We start from the raw sequence: 24,668 nt of genomic DNA, 5'->3' as shown, positions 1-24,668 counted from the left end.
GGTCTTCTAGTCAGACTTAGGAGGTGTGCACACCACCCACCGCTTCCGAGTATATTACTCGCTAATGTCCAGTCCCTAGATAACAAAGTAGACTAGATCAGGTCAAGGATTGCTTTCCAGAGACATCAGGGATTGTAACATACTCTGTTTCATGTAAATATGTCTCTCTCGGGATATGCTGTCGGAATCAGTACAGCCACATGGTTTCTCAGTGCATCGTGCTGAAAGGAATAAACATCTCTCCAGGAAGAAGAAGGGCAGGGATGTATGTTTCATGATTAACGACTTATGGTGTAATTGAAACAACATACAGGAACTCAATTCATTTCGTTCACTTGACCTAGAATTCCTCACAATAATATGCCAAACATATTTTTCTCCCAAGATAATTATTATTGTTGTCACAGCCGTGTATGTCCCCCCTCAAGCAGATACCACGATGGCCCTCAAGGAACTTCACTAGACTTTATGCAAACTGGAAACCATATATCCTGAGGCTGCATTTATTGTAGCTGGGGATTTTAACAAAGCAAATTTGAGGAAAAGGTTACCTAAATTCTATCAGCATATTGACTGTAGCACTCGTGCTGGAAAAACACTTGACCAATGTTACTCTACTCTTTTGGGATGCATATCAGGCCCTCCCCCGCCCTCCTTTCGGCAAATCTGACCACGACTCCATTTTGCTCCTCCCTTCCAATAGGCAGAAACTCAAACAGGACGCACCCGTGCTAAGGACTATTCAATGTTGGTCTGACCAATTGGAATCCACGCTTCAAGATTGTTTTAATCACGAGGACTGGGATATGTTCCAGGTAGTCTCTGAGAATAATATGGATGTGTACACCGAAACGGTCACTGAGTTTATCAAGAAGTGTATAGGAGATGTTGTACCCACTGTGATTATTAAAACCTACCCTAACCAGAAACCATGGATAGATGGCAGCAAGGGTTAACACAAGGGTTAACCCGGCCCAGATGGCATCCTTTGACGTGTGCTCAGAGCATGTGCTAACCAGCTGGCTGGTGTGTTTACGGACATATTCAATCTCTCCCTATCCCAGTCTGTTGTCCCCACATGCTTCAAGATGGCCACCATTGTTCCTGTACCCAAGAACGCAAAGTTAACTGAACTAAATTACTATCGCCCTGTAGCACTGAATGAAGTGCTTTGAGAGACTAGTCAAGTATCATATTACCTCCACCTTACATGTCACCATAGACCCACTTCAATTTGCTTACTGCCCCAATAGGTCCACAGATGATGCAATTGCCATCACACTGCCCTATCCAATCTGGACAAGAGGAATGTAAGAATGCTGTTAATTGACTATAGCTCAGCATTCAACACCATAGTACCCATTAAGCTTGAGGCCCTGGGTCTCAACCCCGCCCTGTGCAATTGGGTCCTCGACTTCCTGATGGCCCGCCCACAAGTGGTGAAGGTATGAAACAACATCTCTACTTTTCTGATCCTCAACACTGGGGCCCCACAAGGGTGCATTCTCAGCCCCCTCCTGTACTCCCTCTTCACCCATGACTGCGTGGCCATGTACGCCTCCAACACAATCATCAAGTTTGCAGACGACACAACAATAGTAGGCTTGATCACCAACAACGACGAGACAGCCTACAGGGAGGAGGTGAGGGCTCTTGGAGTGTGGTGTCAGGAAAATAACCTCTCTCTCAACATCAACAAAACAAAAGGAGATGATCGTGGTAGCACCCCCCTATCCAAATCGACAGGACAGCAGTGGAGAATGTGGAAACAGCCATCACTAGCATAGAGAGGCTGCTGCCTATATACAGACTTGAAATCATTGGCCACTTTAATAAATGGAACACTAGTCACTACAATAATGCCAATTTAACAATGTGTACATATCTTGCATTACTCATCTCATATGTATATACTGTATTATATACTATCTATTGCATCTTAGCCTATGCTGCTCTGACATTGCTCATCCATATTTCTATACATTCTTATTCCATTCTTATTACTTTGATGTGTGTGTATTATGTTTTTGTTGTGTAATTGTTAGATATTACTTGTTATATATTGCTGCACTGTCGGAACTAGAAGCACAAGCATTTCGCTACACTCGCAACATATGTTAACCATGTATATGTGACCAATAAAATTTGTTTTGATTTGGAATTAACTGGTGTGCCTTGTTAAAAGTACATTTTTGGAATTTCTTTCCTTCTTAATGCGTTTGAGCCAATCAATTGTGTTGTGACAAGGTAGGGGGGTATACAAAAAATTGCTCTATTTGGTAAAAAAGACCAAGTCCTTATTATGGCAAGAACAGCTCAAATAAGCAAAGAGAAATGACAGCCCATCCTTATTTTAAGACATGAAGGGCAGTCAATCCAGAACATTTCAAGAACTTTGTAAGTTTCTTCAAGTGCAGTTGCAAAATCCATCAAGCGCTATGATGAAACTGGCTCTCATGAGGACCAACACAGGAAAGGAAGACCCAGAGTTACCTCTGCTGCAGAGGATAAGTTCATTAGAGTTACCAGTCTCAGAAATTGCAGCCCAAATAAATGCTTCACAGAGTTCAAGTAACAGACACATCTCAACATCAACTGTTCAGAAGAGACTGCTTGAATCAGGTCTTAATGATCGATTTGCTGCAAAGAAACCACTACTAAAGGACACCAATAAGAAGAAGAGACTTGCTTGGGCCAAAAAAAAGAAGGAAAAAAAAGCAATGGACATTAGACTGGTGGAAATCTGTCCTTTAGTCTGATGAGTCCAAATTTGAGAATTTTGGTTCTAACCGTTGTGTCTTTGTGAGACGCAGAGTAGGTGAATGGATGATCTCCGCGTGTGTGGTTCCCACCGTGAAGCACGGAGGAGGTGTGATGTGTGGGGGTGCTTTGCTGGTGACACTGTTAGTGATTTATTTTGAATTCTAGACATACTTTACCAGCATGGCTACCACAGCATTCTGCAGTGATACGCCTTCCCATCTGGTTTGCGCTTAGTGGGACTATCGTTTTTTTCAACAGGACAATGACCCAATACACCTACAAGCTGACAAGTGCTCAGCATATGTGGGAACTCCTTCAAGACTGTTGAAAAAGCATTCCAGGTGATGCTGGTTGAGAGAATGCCAAGAGTGTGCAAAGCTGTCATCAAGGCAAAGGGTGGCTGCTTTGAAAAATCTAAAATCTAAAATCTATTAAACACTTTTTTGGTTATTACTTGATTCCATATGTGTTATTTCATAGTTTGGATGTCTTCACTACTATTCTACAATGTAGAAAATAGTAAAAAAATAAAAATAAGAAAAACCCTTGAATGAGAAACCTTTGACTGGTACTGTATACTATATATTTATATTCCTGTCTCTGACATTGCTTGTACTGATTTTTTTTTTTTTAACTGCACTGTTGGAGTTAGACGGACACACATTTTGCTGCACCTGAGATAACATCTGCTAATCTGTGTACGTGACCAATAAACTTTGATTTGATTTGATTTGACCCAACTGATGCACCCATTCAGCGTGAAGGACTGATTCCAGAGCCCATCTATTTCTCCTTAGAGGGACATTAAACCTTAAACAGTCAAATGGTGTTCCAGGCGCTCAATCACACAGAGCCATGCCATTCCCATCTCCCATCTCCAGGGAGCAGAGACAGAGACAGGCCATGATCGATGATACCTCACTCCTAGGTCTGTGTGAGGAAGACTGGGGTCTGGGCTGGTAGTGAAGATGAAATAAATGGTTCAGTGGTTTTCAGAGTTTCTTTTTGGTAACAGAATCAAACCTTATCTGTGCAGGTCTCGATGCAGGTCTGTGAAGTGGAGTTTGGTTGAAAGGAGTAGACAGGGAAGGTGTTGGTGGTGTTCTTTGGAACCTTGAAGCAGCCACCATAGCGGACGTTTCTGACTATGAGTAGAACAGAGGTATGCAGACATCAGACCACATCTTATAAACATAGCTACATTTCTTGAATTTATCTATATGTTTCTCTGTATTGATAATGGCAAATGATCTACAAGCATAGTCTTACACTGCCAAGCTTAAAGGAAACATTGGCCATAGAAATCTATCTATTATCAACTTAACAAATTGCTAAATCAAATTTTCACATCAAATTTTATTTTGTCACATGCTTCGTAAACAACAGGTGTAGACTAACAGTGAAATGCTTACTTACTGGCCCTTCACAACAATGCAGTGACATGTTAAAAAAATATATAGAAAAATAGAAACAATAACACGAGGAATAAATACACAACGGGTAATGATAACTTGGCTATATACACGGGGTGACAGTACCGAGTTGATGTGCAGGGGTACGAGGTAATTGAGGTACATATAGGTATAGATAAAGTGACTAGGCAATAGGATTTCTCTCCCAGGCTGATACAGAGAGACTCATCTATGCTTTTATTACAAACAGGCTTGACTGCTGTAATGCTCTTCTGTCTGGGCTACCCAAGAAAGCCATTGGTCATTGCAAAACATACAGAATGCTGCAGCACACATTACACCGGTTTTAAGTCTCTGCACTGGCTGCCTGTAAGTTTAGAATTCATTTGAAGATTCTTCTATTTAAATCAATCCACAATTGTGCACCCCAATACATGTCAGACATGCTTTTACGTTATGTACCCAGTAGGTCCCTCAAGTGCTCTGGCACTGGCCTTTAAACTATCCCAAAGCCTAGGTCCAAGAGGCATGGAGAGGCAGCCTTTAGTTATTATGCCCCTGCCTCTGGAATAGCCTGCCAGAGAACCTGATGGGGGCCGAAACTGTGGACATTTTTAAAATAAATCTTAAAACACACCTTTTTAGCTTTGTTTTCCTTAGGGTGCTTTTTAGTTGTTCAGTTTTTATTGTTATTCTTTAGTTATTTATCCTCTTATGTTTGTGTAGTAAATATTTTCTATTTTCTATTTTCCTGTGAAGCACATTGTGGTGCATTCCATGTCTGAAATGTGCTGTAGAAATAAAGCTTGATTTGATTTGATTAGGCAAAAGGATAGATAATAGACAGTAATGGCAGCGTATGTGATGAGTCAAAAGACAATGCAAAAAGGGTCAATGCAGATAGTCCGGGTAGCTATTGGTTAATTACTCTCTGAAGCGCCTTGCGATCGGATGCCAAGCAGTTGCCGTACCAAGCGGTGATGAAACTAGTCAAGATGCTCTCAATGGCACAGCTGAAGAACCTTTTGATTATCTGAGGGCCCATTCCGAATCTTTTCAGCATCCTGAGGGGGAAGAGCCGTTGTCGTGCACTCTTCACAACTATGTTGGTGTGTGTGGACCATGATTATTTCTTAGTGATGTGAACACCGAGGAACTTGAAGCTCTTGACCTGCTCCACTACAACCCAGTCGATGTGGATGAGGTGTGCTTGGCCTTCCAATTCCTGTAGTCCACGATCAGCTCTTTTGTCTTGCTGATGTTGAGAGAGAGGTTGTTGTCCTGGCACCACACTGCCAGGTCTATGAACTCCTCCCTATAGGCTGTCTCATCGTCGGCGGTAATCAGGCCCACCACCGTCATGTCGTCGGCAAACTTAATGATGGTGAGTCGTGTGCGGCCACGCAGTCGTGTACAGTAAGCATTATTAAAGCACTGGTCTCTCTTGACACTGTTGGTCAGCGCTCATGAGATGTGGTTCTGGGTTCAGAGATTAGTAAAGTTTTACAGCCATTCTATCAGCCAGTGCTCTATCCAGATTGAATGTACTTACATTTCCTCTGTCCCGGGAGCTGTTCCTCCACCTTGTAGATGGAGAGGCGCCCCACACCCCCACAGGGGACTCCCCTCTCGCCCCTCTCCCCCCTGCAGACCAGGCTACAGTCCTCCTCCTGGGCCCGCGAGCTGCTGATGTGGTTACCACAGTGACATTCTGCTCCGTACTCCAGACCTGCAAATCGGTACCCACTGCATAGAGGAGACAAGCACATAGGTCACACACACACACACACACACACACACACACACACACACACACACACACACACACACACACACACACACACACACACACACACACACACACACACACACACACACACACACACACACACACACACACACACACACACACACACACACACACACACACACACACACACAGACCCTCTCACCTCAGTGCCTTAGCCCAGAGCTGTCTTTAACCATCATTAGCCTTGGGATAATTTGCCCCAAAGGACACCAGATTGCATAACCCCAGGCCAGCATGTGAATAAATAATAAACATTTTATTTGAATCAATCAGGGCAGGCAGCAGAGAAGCACAGCATTCATTGCTCTGTGGTGCTGGCTGGTAACAGTTTTCACCGTTGACTAGATCACAGTAATAGCTCTGGGTGGATGATGGTCCTTTCTAATCCCAAGGGCGACATGAGTCATCCTACCTCAAGTATCTTTATCCTCTCTCCTTGGAAAGAGAGGACCTATTCAAAATGACCTTCTTGCATTTGCTTTGAGCTCCACCAAACATTTCCCAGACTTTTATTTGACAGCTAAAAGCTTGACTCTACTCTCCACATGGGTGGGGGAAAGGCTGAGCAGACATATGATTCTGGCTGAATATCCTCCCAGCAGTCCACATTGATTGATTCTATTTGCTTTGCCTATTTGTTTTTGTGGCAATCATTTCCTGTGTCTAAACGTACTGTGGAATATTGCACTGCTAACGGTTTTGGCATAAATTGATTTATACAGTTTTGTCATTAATTTGAATGTATACTAACACTCCTCTAATACCCATTATATCTTATTCTGCATCTTTAACGCAGATCTGGCCTTCCACTACACACACACACACACACACACACACACACACACACACACACACACACACACACACACACACACACACACACACACACACACACACACACACACACACACACACACACACACACACACACACACACACACACACACATACGCACACACGCACACACGCACACACACACACGCGCGCACACGCGCACACACACTCACACACACGCACACACACACACACACTCACACCACCATTCTTCCCCATTGGAACACAGGATCTATTCATCCCAGCGACTGAGACAGAATAATTAACCAAATAGCCGCAGCTCTCCATGGTCCAGACTCATTACCTTTCTGAGCAGGTGTCTTGACACAAAGAGCTGGTCATTTTGCGCAGGTCATACAACACGGTTCCCCCCAGGGCTTGATCATTGGCATCATGCATGAAGCAGCCCATGTAGGTCCCTTGCCATGTCAAAACAAAGCAGTTAATGAAAAGCCATATTATATCCATTCAAACAACAATATTAATAATTTAGTACAACACACTATTGAGAAGTGATGGCAACGAAGGTTTGCAGCAGATTTTAGGCTCAGTCCTGTCAGTGAGTACTATTTAACTCACAAATACTATTTAAACCAGGTCTGGTATGCATTCAGCGGTTAAACTACACCTATGTTGGCAATAAAGTAAACAATGTTGCAGTGGGTAGGTGGTACCTTTGTGCCTGGTATTGCTTTGTAGGGGACCCCTCTGCTCCTGTGCGTCTGGCATCAGACCGTGGAACCAGCGGCGGTGCAGATGTTGGACCCTCAGGTGCCGGGATGTGGGCCAGTGCCGCCCCATCTTGATGCCCATTCCACCACCCAACACGCCCTGGGGGGCTGCCCATCTGGAGCGCGCCCTCATGCCCAGGCCGGGGGCAGCCCTCACGGCTGTGGGAGGCGCTGGCAGTGCCATGAGAGAAGAGAGGCTGGCGCTGCCTGGTGGCTGGGTGGTCCTCAGGGTCAGGCTGGAGCGCTGCAGCAGCAGAATGCTCCCTGCCATCAGGTAGGCGATGCCCAAGAAGAGGAGGAGCATCTGAGCTCGCCGCAGGAAGCAACGCAGCCTGTAGAGGGGCGTGGCCATTCCCAATGTCCAGCTGGTGGCTATTTGATCCTTAGTGAGCCACCATTCCAGAGAGAGGGGTGAGGGATCTACAGCTTCATTATAACCCCATCAGTCCAGTGACAGTAGGTAGGCTACCTGGCTGCAGCTTCAGATGGTTAATGAGGCTCCACGCTTAATAGCCATGCCTCTGGACAGGAGACCAAAAAGACCACTGTGTAATCAGATCCCTCAGATGAGTCACAGCAGCGCCAGACTTTACAGTAATCTCCAAGGCAACAGAACAGCCAGCAAACCCTGGAAGCCAGTAGTTTCACCTAGGGCAACAAAATAGAAGCAAATAAGATTTTAATTGGCAGAATATAATTATCTTTGTATACAACCCCTATAGAATATACGAGGGAAACGTATATACAATAGCTTTGTGGATTAGATCTACAGTTCATGTTGACATATAAGATTGTATTTCTGTTCTAGAGCAGTGAGCATAAAGTAATTTCCCTTGCTATTTGTTGTTTGTCTTTCCTCTGAACCTGGTGTGATATTATATCTGGTGTCAGAGGGTGTGTGGGAAGAGGTTATCTTCCTGTTAGCTACAGAACAGTTTCTCAGCTTTACGCTTGTCTTGGCTTAGAAAATATCCATCATTCTGCCTCAATTACACTGGCAGCATGACAGCATCACAGCACCATCTGTATTATGTTCTTGTTTCCCTGACTTTTCTCAGTGTGTTGGTACATTTGTAAAGCTCCACAGACATGGGTTTGTGAACCATCTTTTGACGATTTGTACCATATCAAACCAATTATGTTTAAGCGGCAACTCAGATTGAGAGTTATGGAAATTAGTGATTTTCAAAAGCATTTTCAACTGGATTTGTGACCCACATCAAAAGCATTAAAGGGATAGTTCACCCAAATTACAAAATTACATGTTGGTTTCCTTACCCTGTAAGCAGTCTATGGACAAGGTATGACAGTAATCCATGCTTTGGTTTTGTTTCCCTGGCACTGTTTCCAAATGCTAACGTTTTAGCATTTGTGGCACAAATCCAATGCAAGTCATGGTACCTACAGTATCTTAGCATTTTTTGTCCAAATCATCCTAAATTATCTCAAATTGATTAGGTAGCTCAATTAAGTCACTTATAGATGATTTGGACATGATGAGCGAAATATACTAATACAGGTACCATGAATTAGATCTATGTCACAAATGTTAAAATGTTTTGGAAACAGTACCAGCTGTAAACAAAACCAAAGCATGGATTGCTGTCATACCTTATAGGTTAAGGAAACCAATATGCCATTTTGTAATTTGGGTGAACTATTCCTTTGAAAGTAATAGTGCTCTCAGATAACATGTTAATATCTGCCTGCTGCTTCCAAATCTAAATAAAGTTCCTAATAGATGATTTCACTAGATACACTATTACCACAGTGGGAAATTATGACGTGATAAAACTGTCTTGAGGGGGGATATTTATGGTTGGCTCCAATGAAACAAGATTATCATAGCACACATGTCACCCGACTTTAGAGTTTTATCTTTCAAAATATGGATAAATCAATGGCTCTGCTCCTCCACCTACACAGGTTAAACTCTACCATGAAGATTGGAGAATAATGTGATGCAGGAGGGTGTTAAAAATAATAAACTATTTTCAGTATTTTGGTCATGTATAGCAGTGAATGAAGTGTTTAGCTGTGACCTGTAACACTCAAAGAGAGTATAGGCCAGTGGGAAATCGTAAGGGCCTTCTAAGCTTTCAGAGCACAGGAGGTTGCTGGCACCATAATTTGGGAGAACGGGCTTGTGGTAATGGCTGGAGCGGAATAAGCGGAATGGTATCAAACACATGATTTTTATGTGTTTCATGCCATTCTATTCGCTCCGTTCTAGACATTATTATGAGCCATCCTCCCCTCAGCAGCCTCCACTGCTTCAGGGAAGGCCTAAGGATTTATAAAAGGATTTATTATTTTTAATAACTTCAATTTCAGATTTTCTATCATTTAAATTATATTCTGATATAATTTCTTCAGTTTGTTTTGGAAAGAGGAAGAGTTAACGCTGAAGCAAAAACAAAAAGATCCAATCAGGATTTTTATTTGATGGTCTCTAGGGAGAAAAATCTACTTAGCTAAGTCAGCCATTGGATAGGCTCTCAGAATCTAGACAGAAGGCATCAACTGTATTAGGGCAGAATTTTGGAGAGACAGGGAAATCTCAAATGCCTAGAAGACCTAGACATGTAACTCCTGATAGCATGAGAATTAGCTTAGTGTTCCAACAGTCTACCTAGCTTTTGTTGTAGTGCGCGGCTAGGAACATAGGTGTGATGCGGCTGCAGCCACAAGTGTTATTGAGGAGAATGTGAAACTAACACTGTAAAAAGGTGAACAAAAATAGATTGGTGTTATTTCCTGATAGTTGCTGGTAGAAAATATAATCTACCAAATAGTTTTGGATTTCCATGGTGACATTACCATGCAGTGAATCTGTTAATAGACCAATAACAAATGGGTCTCCCCAATTGTCCCCAAGAAGGGAAATAAGAGATTTGAATGTTTAGAGTTGAGATAACATTTGTCAAAAATTACTGCTCCAAAAGGATAAAAGTTATATATACAGTTGAAGTCGGAAGTTTACATTCACTTAGGTTGGAGTCATTAAAACTCGTTTTTCAACCACTCCACAAATTTCTTGTGAACAAACTATAATTTTGGCAAGTCAGATAGGACATCTACTTTGTGCATGATACAAGTAATTTTTCCAACAATTGTTTACAGACAGATTATTTCACTTATAATTCACTGCATCACAATTCCAATGGGTCAGAAGTTACATACACTATGTTGACTGTGCCTTTAAACAGCTTGGAAAATTCTAGAAAATTATGTCATGGCTTTAGAAGCTTCTGATAGGTTAATTGACATAATTTGAGTCAATTGGAGGTGTATATGTGGATGTATTTCAAGGCCTACCTTGTCAGTGCCTCTTTGCTTGACATCATGGGAAAATCAAAATAAATCATCCAATACCTCAGAAAACAAATTGTAGACCTTCACAAGTTTGGTTCATCCTTGGGAGCAATTTCCAAACGCCTGAAGGTACCACGTTCATCTGTACAAACAATAGTACACAAGTATAACACCATGGGACCACGCAGCCGACATACCGCTCAGGAAGGAGACGCGTTCTGTCTCCTAGAGATGAACGTACTTTGGTGCAAAAAGTGCAAATCAATCCCAGAACAACAGCAAAGGACCTTGTGAAGATTCTGGAGGAAACAGGTACAAAAGTATCTATATCCACAGTAAAATGAGTCCTATATCGACATAACCTGAAAGGCCGCTCAGCAAGGAAGAAGCCACTGCTCCAAAACCGCCATAAAAAAAGCCAGACTACGGTTTGCAACTGCAATGGGGACAAAGATCGTACTTTTTGGAGAAATGTCCTCTGGTCTGATGAAAAAAAAATAGAACTGTTTGGCCATAATGACCATCGTTATGTTTGGAGGAAAAAGGGGGGATGCTTGCAAGCCGAAGAACACCATCCCAACCGTGAAGCACAGGGGAGGCAGCATTATGTTGTGGGGGTGCTTTGCTGCAGGAAGGACTGGTGCACTTCACAAAATAGATCATGAGGCAGGAAAATTATGTGGATATATTGAAGCAACATCTCAAGACATCAGTCGGGAAGTTAAAGCTTGGTAGCAAATGGGTCTTCCAAATGAACAATGACCCCAAGCATACTTCCAAAGTTGTGGCAAAATGGCTTAAGGACAACAAAGTCAAGGTATTGGAGAGGTCATCACAAAGCCCTGACCTCAATCCTATAGAAGATGTGTTGGCAGAACTGAAAAAGTGTGTGCGAGCAAGGCGGCCTATAAACCTGACTTACACCGGCTCTGTCAGGAGGAATGGGCCAAAATTCACCCAACTTATTGTGGGAAGCTTGTGGAAGGCTACCTGAAATGTTTGACCCAAGTTAAACAATTTAAAGGCAATGCTACCAAATACTAATTGAGTGTATGTAAACTTCTGACCCACTAGAAATGTGATGACAGATATAAAAGCTTAAATTAATCATTCTCTCTACTATTATTCTGACATTTCACATTCTCAAAATAAAGTGGTGATCCTAACTGACCTAAGACATGGAACTTTTACTAGGATTAAATTCCAGGAATTGTGAAAAACTGAGTTTAAATGTATTTGGCTAAGGTGTATGTAAACTTCCGACTTCAACTGTATAATAATACAATTGTCAGGTCTTTTACCTAATCGCGGCGCTCTAAACATGCAACAATTCCCATAGGAACACACCCATTTTAAATGTGCAGGGCTTGTGCAATTTTTTTTGGTCTAACATGAATGACCTTTTGACCTTTTTAACATTTTGTTGTGTTACAGCCTGAATTTAAAATGGATCAAATTGAGATTTTATGTCACTGGCCTACACACAATACCCAATAATGTCAAAGTGAAATTATGTTTTTAGACATTTTTACAAATTCATTGAAAATGAAAATGTGAACTTTCTTGAGTCAGTAAGTATTCAACCCCTTTGTTTTGGCAAATCTAAATAAGTTCAGGAGTCAAAATGTGGTGAACAAGTCGCATAGTAAGTTGCAGTGTTTAACATTATTTTTGAATGATTACCTCATCTCTGTACCCCACGCAGAGGTCCCTCAGTTGAGCAGTGAATTTCAAGAACAGATTCAAGCACAAAGACCACAACACAATACAACCTAAATGACAGAGTGAAAAGAAGGAAGCCTGTACAGAATAAAAATATTCCAAAACATTCATCCTGTTTGCAACGAGGCACTAAAGTAAAACTGCAAAAAATGTGGGAAAGACATTTACTTTATATCCTGAATACAAAGTGTTATATTTGGGTCAAATCCAACACAACACATCACTGAGTATCACTCTTCATATTTTCAAGCATTGTGGTGGCTGCATCATGTTATGTTACTCAAATTACTCAAATGTTACTGCTGGCAATGTCATAAAAAGTCTTTAGGAGCTTTGCACACCTGGATTGTACAATAGTTGCACATTATTCTTTAAAGAAATCTTCAAGCTCTGTCAAATTGGCTGTTAATCATTGCTAGACAGCCAAGTCTAGCAATGATTTCAAGTCTTGCCATAGATTTTAGTCAAAACTGTAACTCGGCCAAGGCACTTAGGAACATTCAATGTTGTCTTGGTAAGCAACTCCAGTGTATATTTGGCCTTGTGTTTTAGGTTATTGTCCTGCTGAAGGTGAATTTGTTTCCCAGTGTCTGTTTGAAAGCTTGTCATCGGCAAGGACTTGGGAGTTTTTAGGATAACAATAAACGGAATAGAGCTAAGCACAGGCAAAATCCTAGAAGTGAACCTGGTTCAGTCTGCTTTCAAACAGACAAATATTGTACAATCCAGGTGTGCAAAGGTCCTAAAGACTTTTTATGACATTGCCAGCAGTAATATTTGAGTTTGATTTCCAAAAAGACAAGGCCTGTAGCTTTCAAATAGCTTTCAAATGGCCCCTGTACAGGGCCCAAAACAACCACTCAGAGTGAAATGCAGCGGCCATGACTAAAGCTAAACGAGAGTTGTCTTGGGGGATGGTTTAGTGTGGGTGTTCGCACGTGGCAAGCGTTTGTACATTCACTCTGCCAAAACAGTACACAGTTACAGTCACTCACCGTTCTACAGTAGATAACACTAAACAGTCTAACCAGGTATTGTGTCTTGAAGTCGCCTAGGCTAGCTAGAGCTAGCCAACTTCTTTTGCCAATTAGCTTCAGCCGGTTGGTGTGCGACCATGGCAAAGTTGTTTTGACATTGGATAGTCTATCTCTGGGGCTAGTTAGGGACCGATAAATAAATTACATAAGGTAAATCGGACAATATTTTCATGTTGCACTTCTTTTAGTTGTCTCATTAAATGCTTTCAAATAAGGGGTTACCAACTGAGCATAGTTTGAGGTATTGGCATAATGCATGTATTCCAATTCAAGCTAACTCCATGGTATTTTCTAGTAGGAAGTTAACTGTTGAACATGGCATGTTTGTTTTAGAAACTTTGTATGATCTGAAATCCTGCAGCTGCAGTCTTAGTCTGATTCATGTACTGTAAATGACAGAAATTTGATTTCTAAAATGTATTGTATTGTAACTCTGGCATCTCAAACCAATCCGGACATTCTGGTTATAACTGAATCTTGGCTAAAGAAGTCTATGCTGGACTCTGATGTGTATCTAACTGGTTATAATGTTTTTAGATCTGATAGAGTTAAATGTTTCTGTAACCATCACCACCTTTGTCCCTAAGAAATGTGAATGTCTAGTCCTAAACACGGGACTTGGTAAGAATGCACATCTGACGCTAAATGGGAATTTATCGCCGTCCCTTGGCCTCCATACGTGCTCTTAGCAAATTGTTGACCTACTGTATAACTATGCTCAATCTGAATTACTGATAGTGGGTGATCCTAATCTAGATTGGTTGATTCCAGTATCTGATGTGCTGAAAGATATTTGCACTGAGCTAAATCTAACTCAGCTGATAATTAAACCAACTCGCCCCAACTTTAAACACCCTGAATAATCTACTCTATTAGATATTATTCTAACAAATTCCCCTCATAAATTTACAGCCAACAGGATATTTGCCAAATAGTGACCATTGTTCCTTTGCTTGTATAAGACATATTAAACTTCCTAAATCTTGCTCACGCATTATTACAAAGAGACATTTTTGGAATTTTAATGAGCAACATTTTTTGTCTGAGCTGGGGTTGAGTGGCTGGGGGATTGTGTCAACTATCACTGACTCGGATCAGGCCCTTCATTGTTTTATTTCTGTTTTATTTCTGTTGCAGATAAACGGGCCAAACAAAAAACTAAGGGTAAAAGACTGATGTAATCCTTGGTTTCCGCATAAACAATCTGAGCAATTATAGGAAATACATTTAGCTTGAGTTAAGGCTAGACTAATTGATTCTACGTCTGATTGGCCATTAAGATATTTGAAAAATGAAGGTCTATCCTTGGTTAAAAAGAAAAATCAATATACTGTATTTCTTGAATTGTGTTTCAGAGAGTGGAGGTAATACGTTACTTCCGGCGCCGAACAGGATGGCTGCCTCGCTTCGCGTTCCTTGGAAAATATGCAGTATTTTGTTTTTCTATGTGTTATTTCTTACATTGGTACCCCGGGTGATCTTAAGTTTCATTACATACAGCCGGGAGGAACTACTGAATATACGATTAACGTCAACTAACCACCCTTCCTACCAGGAATATGACTTTCCCGAAACGGATCCAGTGTCTTGCCTTCCACCCAATACAATGGACCTGATCCCAGCCGGCGAAGCTACACGACGCCGAAAAAGGGGCAAACGTAGCGGTCTCCTGGTCAGGCTTCGGAGACGAGCACATCGCGCTCCACTCCCTAGCATACTACTCGCCAATGTCCAGTCTCTTGAGAATAAGGTCGATGAAATCCGAGCACGGGTAACATTCGAGAGAGACATCAGGGATTGCAACGTGCTCTGCTTCACGGAAACATGGCTAACTGAAAAGACGCTAACGGAGTCGGTGCAGCCAGCTGGTTTCTTCACGCATCGCGCAGACAGAAACATACATCTTTCTGGTAAGAAGAGGGGCGGGGGGGTATGCCTCATGATTAACGAGACGTGGTGTGACCATCATAACAACACTCAGGAACTAAAGTCATTCTGTTCACCTGATCTAGAACTCCTCACAATCAAATGTAGACCGCATTATCTACCAAGGGAATTCACTTCGGTCATAATCACAGCCGTATATATTCCCCCCCAAGCAGACACATCGATGGCCCTGAACGAACTCTATCTGACTCTCTGTAAACTGGAAACCACACACCCTGAGGCTGCATTCATCGTAGCTGGGGATTTTAACAAGGCTAATCTAAAAACAAAACTCCCTAAATTCTATCAGCACATCGATTGTCCGACCAGGGCTGGCAGAACTCTGGACCATTGTTATACTAACTTCCGCGACGCATATAAGGCCCTCCCCCGCCCTCCTTTCGGAAAAGCTGACCACGACTCCATTTTGTTGATTCCAGCCTACAAACAGAAATTAAAACTACAAGCTCCCGCGCTCAGGTCTGTTCAACGCTGGTCCGACCAATCTGAATCCACGCTTCAAGACTGCTTTGATCACGCGGATTGGAATATGTTCCGCACGGCGTCCAACAACAACAATGATGAATATGCAGATTCGGTGAGCGAGTTCATTAGGAAGTGCATTGACGATGTCGTACCCAGAGCAACGATTAAAACATTCCCAAACCAGAAACCGTGGATTAACGGCAGCATTCGCGTGAAACTGAAAGCGCGAACCACTGCTTTTAACCAGGGCAAGGTGACCGGAAACATGACCGAATACACACAGTGTAGCTATTCTCTCCGCAAGGCTATCAAACAGGCTAAGTCCCAGTACAGAGACAAAATTGAATCGCAATTCAACAGCTCAGACACAAGGGGTATGTGGCAGGGTCTACAGTCTATCACGGATTACAAAAAGAAAAGCAGCCCCGTCGCGGATCAGGATGTCTTGCTCCCAGACAGGCTAAATACCTTTTTTGCCCGCTTTGAGGATAATACAGTGCCACTGACACGGCCCACTACCAAAACCTGCGGGCTCTCCTTCACTGCAGCCGAGGTGAGTAAAACATTTAAACGTGTTAACCCTCGCAAGGCTGCAGGCCCAGACGGCATTCCCAGCCGCGTCCTCAGAGCATGCGCAGACCAGCTGGCTGGTGTGTTTACGGACATATTCAATCAATCCTTAGCCCAGTCTGCTGTTCCCACATGCTTCAAGAGGGCCACCATTGTTCCTGTTCCCAAGAAAGCTAAGGTAACTGAGCTAAACGACTACCGCCCCGTAGCACTCACTTCCGTCATCATGAAGTGCTTTGAGAGACTAGTCAAGGACCATATCACCTCCACCCTACCGGACACCCTAGACCCACTCCAATTTGCTTACCGACCCAATAGGTCCACAGACGACGCAATCGCAACCACACTGCACACTGCCCTAACCCATCTGGACAAGAGGAATACCTATGTGAGAATGCTGTTCATCGACTACAGCTCAGCATTTAACACCATAGTACCCTCCAAACTCGTCATCAAGCTCGAGACCCTGGGCCTCGACCCCGCCCTGTGCAACTGGGTCCTGGACTTCCTGACGGGCCGCCCCCAGGTGGTGAGGGTAGGTAACAACATCTCCACCCCGCTGATCCTCAACACTGGGGCCCCACAAGGGTGCGTTCTGAGCCCTCTCCTGTACTCCCTGTTCACCCACGACTGCGTGGCCATGCACGCCTCCAACTCAATCATCAAGTTTGCGGACGACACTACAGTGGTAGGCTTGATTACCAACAACGACGAGACGGCCTACAGGGAGGAGGTGAGGGCCCTCGGAGTGTGGTGTCAGGAAAATAACCTCACACTCAACGTCAACAAAACAAAGGAGATGATTGTGGACTTCAGGAAACAGCAGAGGGAGCTCCCCCCTATCCACATCGACGGGTCAGTAGTGGAGAAGGTGGAAAGTTTTAAGTTCCTCGGTGTACACATCACGGACAAACTGAATTGGTCCACCCACACAGACAGCGTTGTGAAGAAGGCGCAGCAGCGCCTCTTCAACCTCAGGAGGCTGAAGAAATTCGGCTTGTTACCAAAAGCACTCACAAACTTCTACAGATGCACAATCGAGAGCATCCTGTCGGGCTGTATCACCGCCTGGTACGGCAACTGCTCCGCACACAACCGTAAGGCTCTCCAGAGGGTAGTGAGGTCGGCAGAACGCATCACCCGGGGCAAACTACCTGCCCTCCAGGACACCTACACCACCCGATGTCACAGGAAGGCCATAAAGATCATCAAGGACAACAACCACCCAAGCCACTACCTGTTCACCCCGCTATCATCCAGAAGGCGAGGTCAGTACAGGTGCATCCAAGCAGGGACCGAGAGACTGAAAAACAGCTTCTATCTCAAGGCCATCAGACTGTTAAACAGCCACCACTAACATTTAGCGGCCGCTGCCAACAAACTGACTCAGCTCCAGCCACCTTAAAAATGGGAATTGATGGAAATTATGTAAAAATGTACCACCAGCCACTTTAAACAATGCCACCTAATATAATGTTTACATACCCTACATTACACATCTCTTATGTATATGTATATACTGTACTCTATATCATCTACTGCATCTTGCCATCTTATGTAATACATGGACCACTAGCCACTTTAAACTATGCCACTTTATGTTTACATACCCTACAGTACTCATCTCATAGGTATATACCGTACTCTATACCATCTACTGCACCTTGCCTATGCCGTCTGTACCATCACTCATTCATATATCTTTATGTACATATTCTTTATCCCTTTACACTTGCGTGTATAAGGTAGTAGTTGCGGAATTGTTAGGTTAGATTACTTGTTGTTATTACTGCATTGTCGGAACTAGAAGCACAAGCATTTCGCTACACTCGCATTAACATCTGCTAACCATGTGTATGTGACTAATAAATTTGATTTGATTTGATCCAGCCCATTTATGGAAAGTGGTCAAATCTTTTAAATAAAACCTACTCTAGCAGGTTTTGACAGCCTCTGGACCCATTCTAGACAAAATTGTAATTTGTGATGCTTTTAATAACCATTTTGCTTCAGCTGGCCACCTGTTTGAAAGGATAATCTCATCCCACTAGAAGATCCTTTAGTCACCTGAGAACAGATTGTACAGAATGATGCATTAACAGACTTCCATACCTTATTTTAATTTCAACCCTTTGATGTTTATGATGTACTAAGTGCCTTGCTAAAGATTGGTGTTAAAAAACAACAACATAGGGGCTGATTCACTTGATCCCTTCATACTGCAGCTCTCTGCCCCACTTATTGCAGAACCCCATACCTACAGTATATTTTTAACTTCACAATTGTTTCTGATGTTATCCCTAAGATCTGGAAAGCGGTACATGTCTTCCCCATATGTAAAGGAGGAGATCCTTCTGATTTGTACTGTCCAATTTCCAAATGATCTTGCCTTTACAAAGTTTTAGAATCCCTGACTAACTTTCAGCTAAGAACTTTTTAAACTTCTCACTCTATTCTCAATGTGCACCAATCTGTTTTAGACCTGGACATAGCACAGTTTCAGCTGCCTCGCTTGTTTTAGAGGATGTGTTAAATTACTTGGATCATATTTATAGACCTTTCCTGTAACGTTCGTCTTCCTCCTCGTCTGAGGAGGAGCAAGGAACGGACCAAAGCGCAGCGTGGTTTGAATACATACTATCGTTTATTAAACGAAGACGAAAAACACTGGACAAAATACAAAACAAATAAACGACGTGAACAAACGAACGAAAACAGTACCGTGTGGCGAAACAAACACAGACACGGCAACAATCACCCACAAACCAAAAGTGAAACCCAGGCTGCCTAAGTATGATTCTCAATCAGGGACAACGATTGACAGCTCCCTCTGATTGAGAATCATACCAGGCCGAACACAAAACCCCAACATAGAAAAACACACATAGACAGCCCACCCCAACTCGCGCCCTGACCAAACTAAATAAATACAAAACAAGGGAAATAAGGTCAGGAACGTGACATTTCCAATGCCTTTGATACCGTTGACCATCACGTTCCTATTCAAAGGTTGACTGAAATAGGCCTAGATCAGGCTTCTTGCAAGTGGTTTGAAAATGATCAGTCAGACAGGACTCAATGTGTGATCTCTGATGGTGTTAAGTTTCCTGGATATTATAAAAGGTGTACCGCAGGGGTCGATACTGGGACCTGTTCTCTTTACTATTGATATATATAATATTGGTCTATCTGTTAAATCTTTTAACATTCATCTGTATGCAGACGACACTGTTATGTTGGCCATTGCCCCAACTGTTGACCAGGCTATGTTAGAGCTACAATCTGACTTTGTTACGTTACAGAAAGCCCTGGTTGGTTTAAAACTTGTAATTAATAGCGGCAAGACTAAATACATGTTGTTCTCTAGTTCTCACAAGAATGTTTCAGATGATCTATATATTTATTAATTGGATGGTTCTCCCATTGATTGGGTTCCCGCCTACAAATATCTGGGCATTTGCACTGACAAAGACTTAATGTTTACAAAACATACGGATGAGCTAGTTAAAAAGCTAGGATTTAAAGTAGACTTCTTTTTTAGAAATAGATCTTGTCTCTCCCTAAATATCAGGACGCAGATTGTACAGTCAACTTTCCTGCCAGTTCTTGATTATGGTGACACCATATACCAGATTGCAGCAGCAACTACTCTTAAACCTTAGGATGCAGTGTACCATAACGCCATTTGTTTTATCACTGGTGGCAGTGTTAATACTCACCACTGCATCCTGTATCAAAAGGTTGGCTGGTCCTCATAAAGTCCCGTAGATCAATTCATTATTCCCTCTTTGCTTACAAAACCCTACTAAACAAGCTTCCAACTTACCTAACTTCATTGTTAAATTTTTTATTTTTTCTTAAACATGAAATACCAAACCTGCTCACAGAGTTGGTTAACTCTTGAGGTTCCTCTCCACCAAATTAGGTAAATCCCCTTTTAGTTTTAATGCACCTCATTGCTGGAACCAACTGCAAAATAAATTGCAATTGGTCGCTCTGATGCTGCTTGGGCAATACAAAATATTGATTGCAGAATATGGCTGTTTTTCTTGATTGCTTGTTGTGCTGTATTTTAGTTAGTGTTTTTTACTGATATTGATTTTGAATTGATCTATGACTTGTATATGCAGGGCTCCCTTGTGAAAGAGACCCTGGTCTCAATGGTGACTTGGTTTAAAAAAATATATATATATGTATACTGTATATAGATTTGTATATTCATTTCTACAATTTATAGTTTATTTGTCATTGAAATTTGGAGCTATTGCCATTTTTAAATATTGTCCCATGTACATTGTGTAATTTACTGATGGTCCCTAACTAGCACCATAGGGATATCAAATGTCAAACCAAGCTGACCATGGGCATTACGATCGGGTTGCTGTGGAAATGTGGGCAGGATTGAAATAAACCCAACCAAAGGAAAACTGTTACAGTACCCTTTATTCCGTGACACACCATTTTTTTCTATCATCTTACATGACCAAAATTATCCTATCTACACTTTGTAGTCAATTTTGACAACAGAATAAATGTTTCTGACTCATGTAGATGCCACATAGGTCATTTTCAAAATTAGAAGTTGCTTTTTAGGGGCAGTCGCTTTTTAACATCGTCCTTCAAGATTAACTTTCAACAAGAAGTTAAGTATGAAATGATCATCATTTGGTGAGCAGCACTGTTTTTTTTGTAGCTCAATTGCTGTCAGCTCTCTCTTTGAAAATAATGTGTGTGAAAGATTGTTGCATTGAAACTTTAGATCACATGTTACTTTGTGTGCTGAACGTGATAAAATATGTTTGCAATGGGAAGTAATAGTTAAAAATTTTGATTTGTAAATGCTTAATGGTTGTGTTTTTGTTATGATTGGGGCCTACGGGGTTATTATGAATGGGTTTCTTAAAACAGTATGCTGTGTGTGACTGCTTTCTTTCTATCGGTCGTGTCTGTGTGTTTTACAAAAAGTGTTCTATCCTAAATGGAGTGAGCAGATTACGGTCGCTGTCCTTTCAGCACTACACGCCTGTCATCTTTGATGTGTCGTTGTTGTCATTACTAGGCTATTTGTGATAGTGTGATAATGATGGTGTAAAGGCTACCTGGTTCAGTTTGCTCCTAGCAGAACTCGGCTTGGCGAAGTGAATGTCTGTGCCTCGCATACTCCCTCCACTTGAACCTCCACTTGAATAAAAGAAAATAGCGGCAATAGTACTGTTTGTCCCTCTTGAAATGCCATAGCCAGTATAAGCTTCCTCAAAATAATCAGACTTAATGTAAGATAATTAGTAATTCATTTTGACGTTTTTGCTGAGGTCTTTGTCACGCAATTTTTCGAACTAAAATGTTTGGTGCAGTATTTCTCAAGTGAAAAAATGTGCATGAAAACGAGTCGTCTCTCGTTGAATGACAACAAATACTTAATTGAAGAATCCCTACTGTTGACCAATCACCAATGAAGGGCCGTGCACGTTGGCTACTATCAGGGTCGTGTGTATAGGTGGCAGGGAAGTCAGGCGCAGGAGAGTCAAACGGAGTGTAAATGGAGTCTTTTAATATATGTCCACTTAACATGCTCCAAACACTAATATGTACATATATAAAATAAACATGGGTACGAGGACCCGTCGCGCACCTATACAACCATAACAACACTGACATAAAACAATCTCTGACAAAGACATGAGGGGAAACAGAGGGTTAAATACACAACAGGTAATGAATGGGATTGAAACCAGGTGTGTGGGAAGACAAGACAAAACCAATGGAAAATGAAAAATGGATCAATGATGGCTAGAAGACCGGTGACGTCGACCACCGAGCACCGCCCGAACAAGGAGAGGCAACGACTTCGGTAGAAGTCGTGACAGCTACTGAACTTTGGCTTGTCTCAGGAAAAAAATGTTGTGTGCATGAACAAACCCTTGTCGAAGACCGAAAAGAAAAAAAACATCACAAAATGTCGTCATAGTATATGCACAAACTGTTTTGGATGGGAAGCAAGCGGGTGCCTTTAGGCTACCACAGGTTGTTTAAGTGATTGTTGTTGTTGTTGCTGGTAGCATGAGTGACAGCCGATGCGTTGCTCAGGCCTGTTTGATTAATTCATGATGTCATCAAAAAGCATTCCTACTCCTGCATGAGAGCTAGATATAATGTAAGGCGTATTAAGTGATGATGTTTCTGTTATTTTTCTTGATTTATGAATTTGAAGTTTGACGGCTTTGGAGATTATTTTCCCCCACTGAAGTCCTACATCTAATAATCAAGATTCGCCACTGGTGTAGGCTTTATACAATCTCATACAAACAATGTTTTATTTCTGTTTGTGAACAGCACTTTATACACGTTTTCTCTATAATTCTGTAATAGTAGCCTAATGGAGGACTGCCAGGTAGTGCATGACACGCAAATTAAGACTAAACAGTGGAAAACCTTTTAAGATTTTACGGCTTAAATGAAAGCCACAGGTTAGCCACATGAAAGGCAGCAGTGGGTGCAATTATTTAGGCTATTTATTACCCTCTACGGATCTAACTTCAACCCTGATCCAGGGGCCCAACTAAACTGGCCTGGAATCAAAACCCTGATCAGTTCAATTAGATGAGTTCACTTTAATTCTCTTTGTTAGGGTCGATCAGACCGGGGGCGTTGTTGTCTCATTGTGTGAATCTTATGGGCAGGCAGTGGTAGTGCCAACCACCACTAATTCTGTAATAGTAGCCTAATGGATAAATGCCAGGTAGTGCATGACGGGCTAAAGATATCCATTAACATGAGATATTTTGCTGTCCTATTATCTCTAGACCTTCAGCACAAATACAGCATTTGGACCAGATGTCATATTACAGAATTATTGTCATGACAGTTTCTTTTGGGACTTTTTCTGCCACTAATTCCAATTGTATGACTTTTCCACTGTTCCAACATTATCCCCAGTTCAATAGATATAACCTTCTGGGACAATCAGGCTACCTCATCGTGGGGTTCTTGGGAATAATAAGCTACCAGGCCAGCCAAGGGAAGCAACAGTTTGCACATACACTAGGCTTCCACCACAACACGGAATTTGCATCTATCCTTTCGGGAACTACCATTTTCTCTAACTCTGGTCAACATTGTCAGTAATTTCTAAGTATAAAGTGGCCACATTTTCGAGAATATTGCCCCTTGGAAAATAATAAACTATGCTTTTGTCAGCTTTAATCTGAGAGTAATGTATAATTCATAACAACATTATTAAACACCAGTCATTAATCAAAACAAGTTGCAAAGCGCACATTTACTCAGCTAGAATCATTGTGATAAAATACAAATCTGAATACCATTTAGCCTACCTTAGATGTGGAACCCTTTAGGAACTGCGTTTAACCATACAGAAAGCTATCAGGATCGAATCTCTCTCCCACGTACTCTGAAGATTTAGAACATTATTTCCTATTCTATATCCTAAAGAAGTGAAGACGCGTTTGTATTGTAACGATCTTTAAAAATTGCCTCTCGGCTCCTCTTCTTTCTCCCTACTCTCTCTCTCCCTCTCCGTGGCAGAGTAGAGCGTTACAAAACGAGAAGGCAGGGAATGAGGGAGCATACTCATTTGCATTGGCCATCCCCGATGCGTCACCAGCCCGCTGTGGTGTGGGAGATGTGTCCCCCAGCTGCCATGAACCTCTAGATATGGTATGTTATGATCCCGTGGTTACTGTAGAAAGCTGAGTGCATGTTGCCAATATCAACACATGAATGAAGTTCAAACCATTTAACCATCTCATGGTTACTGTGCTGTCCATCTGCTGCCCATTCTGACATTGAAAATGAACCATTCAGCCCTTGTGTTCATTCATTAGAAGCCTCTCCATTATCTGTGCAGAGAATGAATACATCAGATAAGGAGAGGAGCTGACTGTCGAAGCATGTAGCAATTTACACAAGACATCAGCACCACGGAGAGTGCAAGTTCTGACGGTTACTTCCAAGGTATGAGTTACCTTTCTTTCAGAGCAGAACTATTGTAGGTTAAGGAAGGTAGTACTTTCTTTCCACATAGAATTGACCAGATATTTTC

At 42.1% G+C, this 24,668-nt stretch overlaps 1 protein-coding gene across 1 annotated transcript in view; it reads right to left on the bottom strand.

The window, feature by feature from the left end:
- The window catches only part of LOC139532963 (sialate:O-sulfotransferase 1-like), a 30,891-nt gene extending 6,714 nt beyond the window's left edge, over nucleotides 1–24,177 (bottom strand). The window contains exons 1-5 of the mRNA XM_071331110.1: nucleotides 23,941–24,177; nucleotides 7,494–8,198; nucleotides 7,124–7,238; nucleotides 5,728–5,921; nucleotides 3,787–3,908 (exon numbers count right to left, since the gene is read on the bottom strand). Coding sequence (XP_071187211.1) covers nucleotides 3,787–3,908; nucleotides 5,728–5,921; nucleotides 7,124–7,238; nucleotides 7,494–7,902 — 840 coding nt within the window. The 5' untranslated portion in view covers nucleotides 7,903–8,198; nucleotides 23,941–24,177. The remainder of the gene's footprint in view (nucleotides 1–3,786; nucleotides 3,909–5,727; nucleotides 5,922–7,123; nucleotides 7,239–7,493; nucleotides 8,199–23,940) is intronic.
- Nucleotides 24,178–24,668: the final 491 nt, after the last annotated feature.

Source organism: Salvelinus alpinus, chromosome 1, assembly GCF_045679555.1.
Source record: "Salvelinus alpinus chromosome 1, SLU_Salpinus.1, whole genome shotgun sequence".
Lineage (NCBI taxonomy): Eukaryota > Metazoa > Chordata > Actinopteri > Salmoniformes > Salmonidae > Salvelinus > Salvelinus alpinus.
This window is presented reverse-complemented; position numbering and strand designations above follow the sequence as displayed.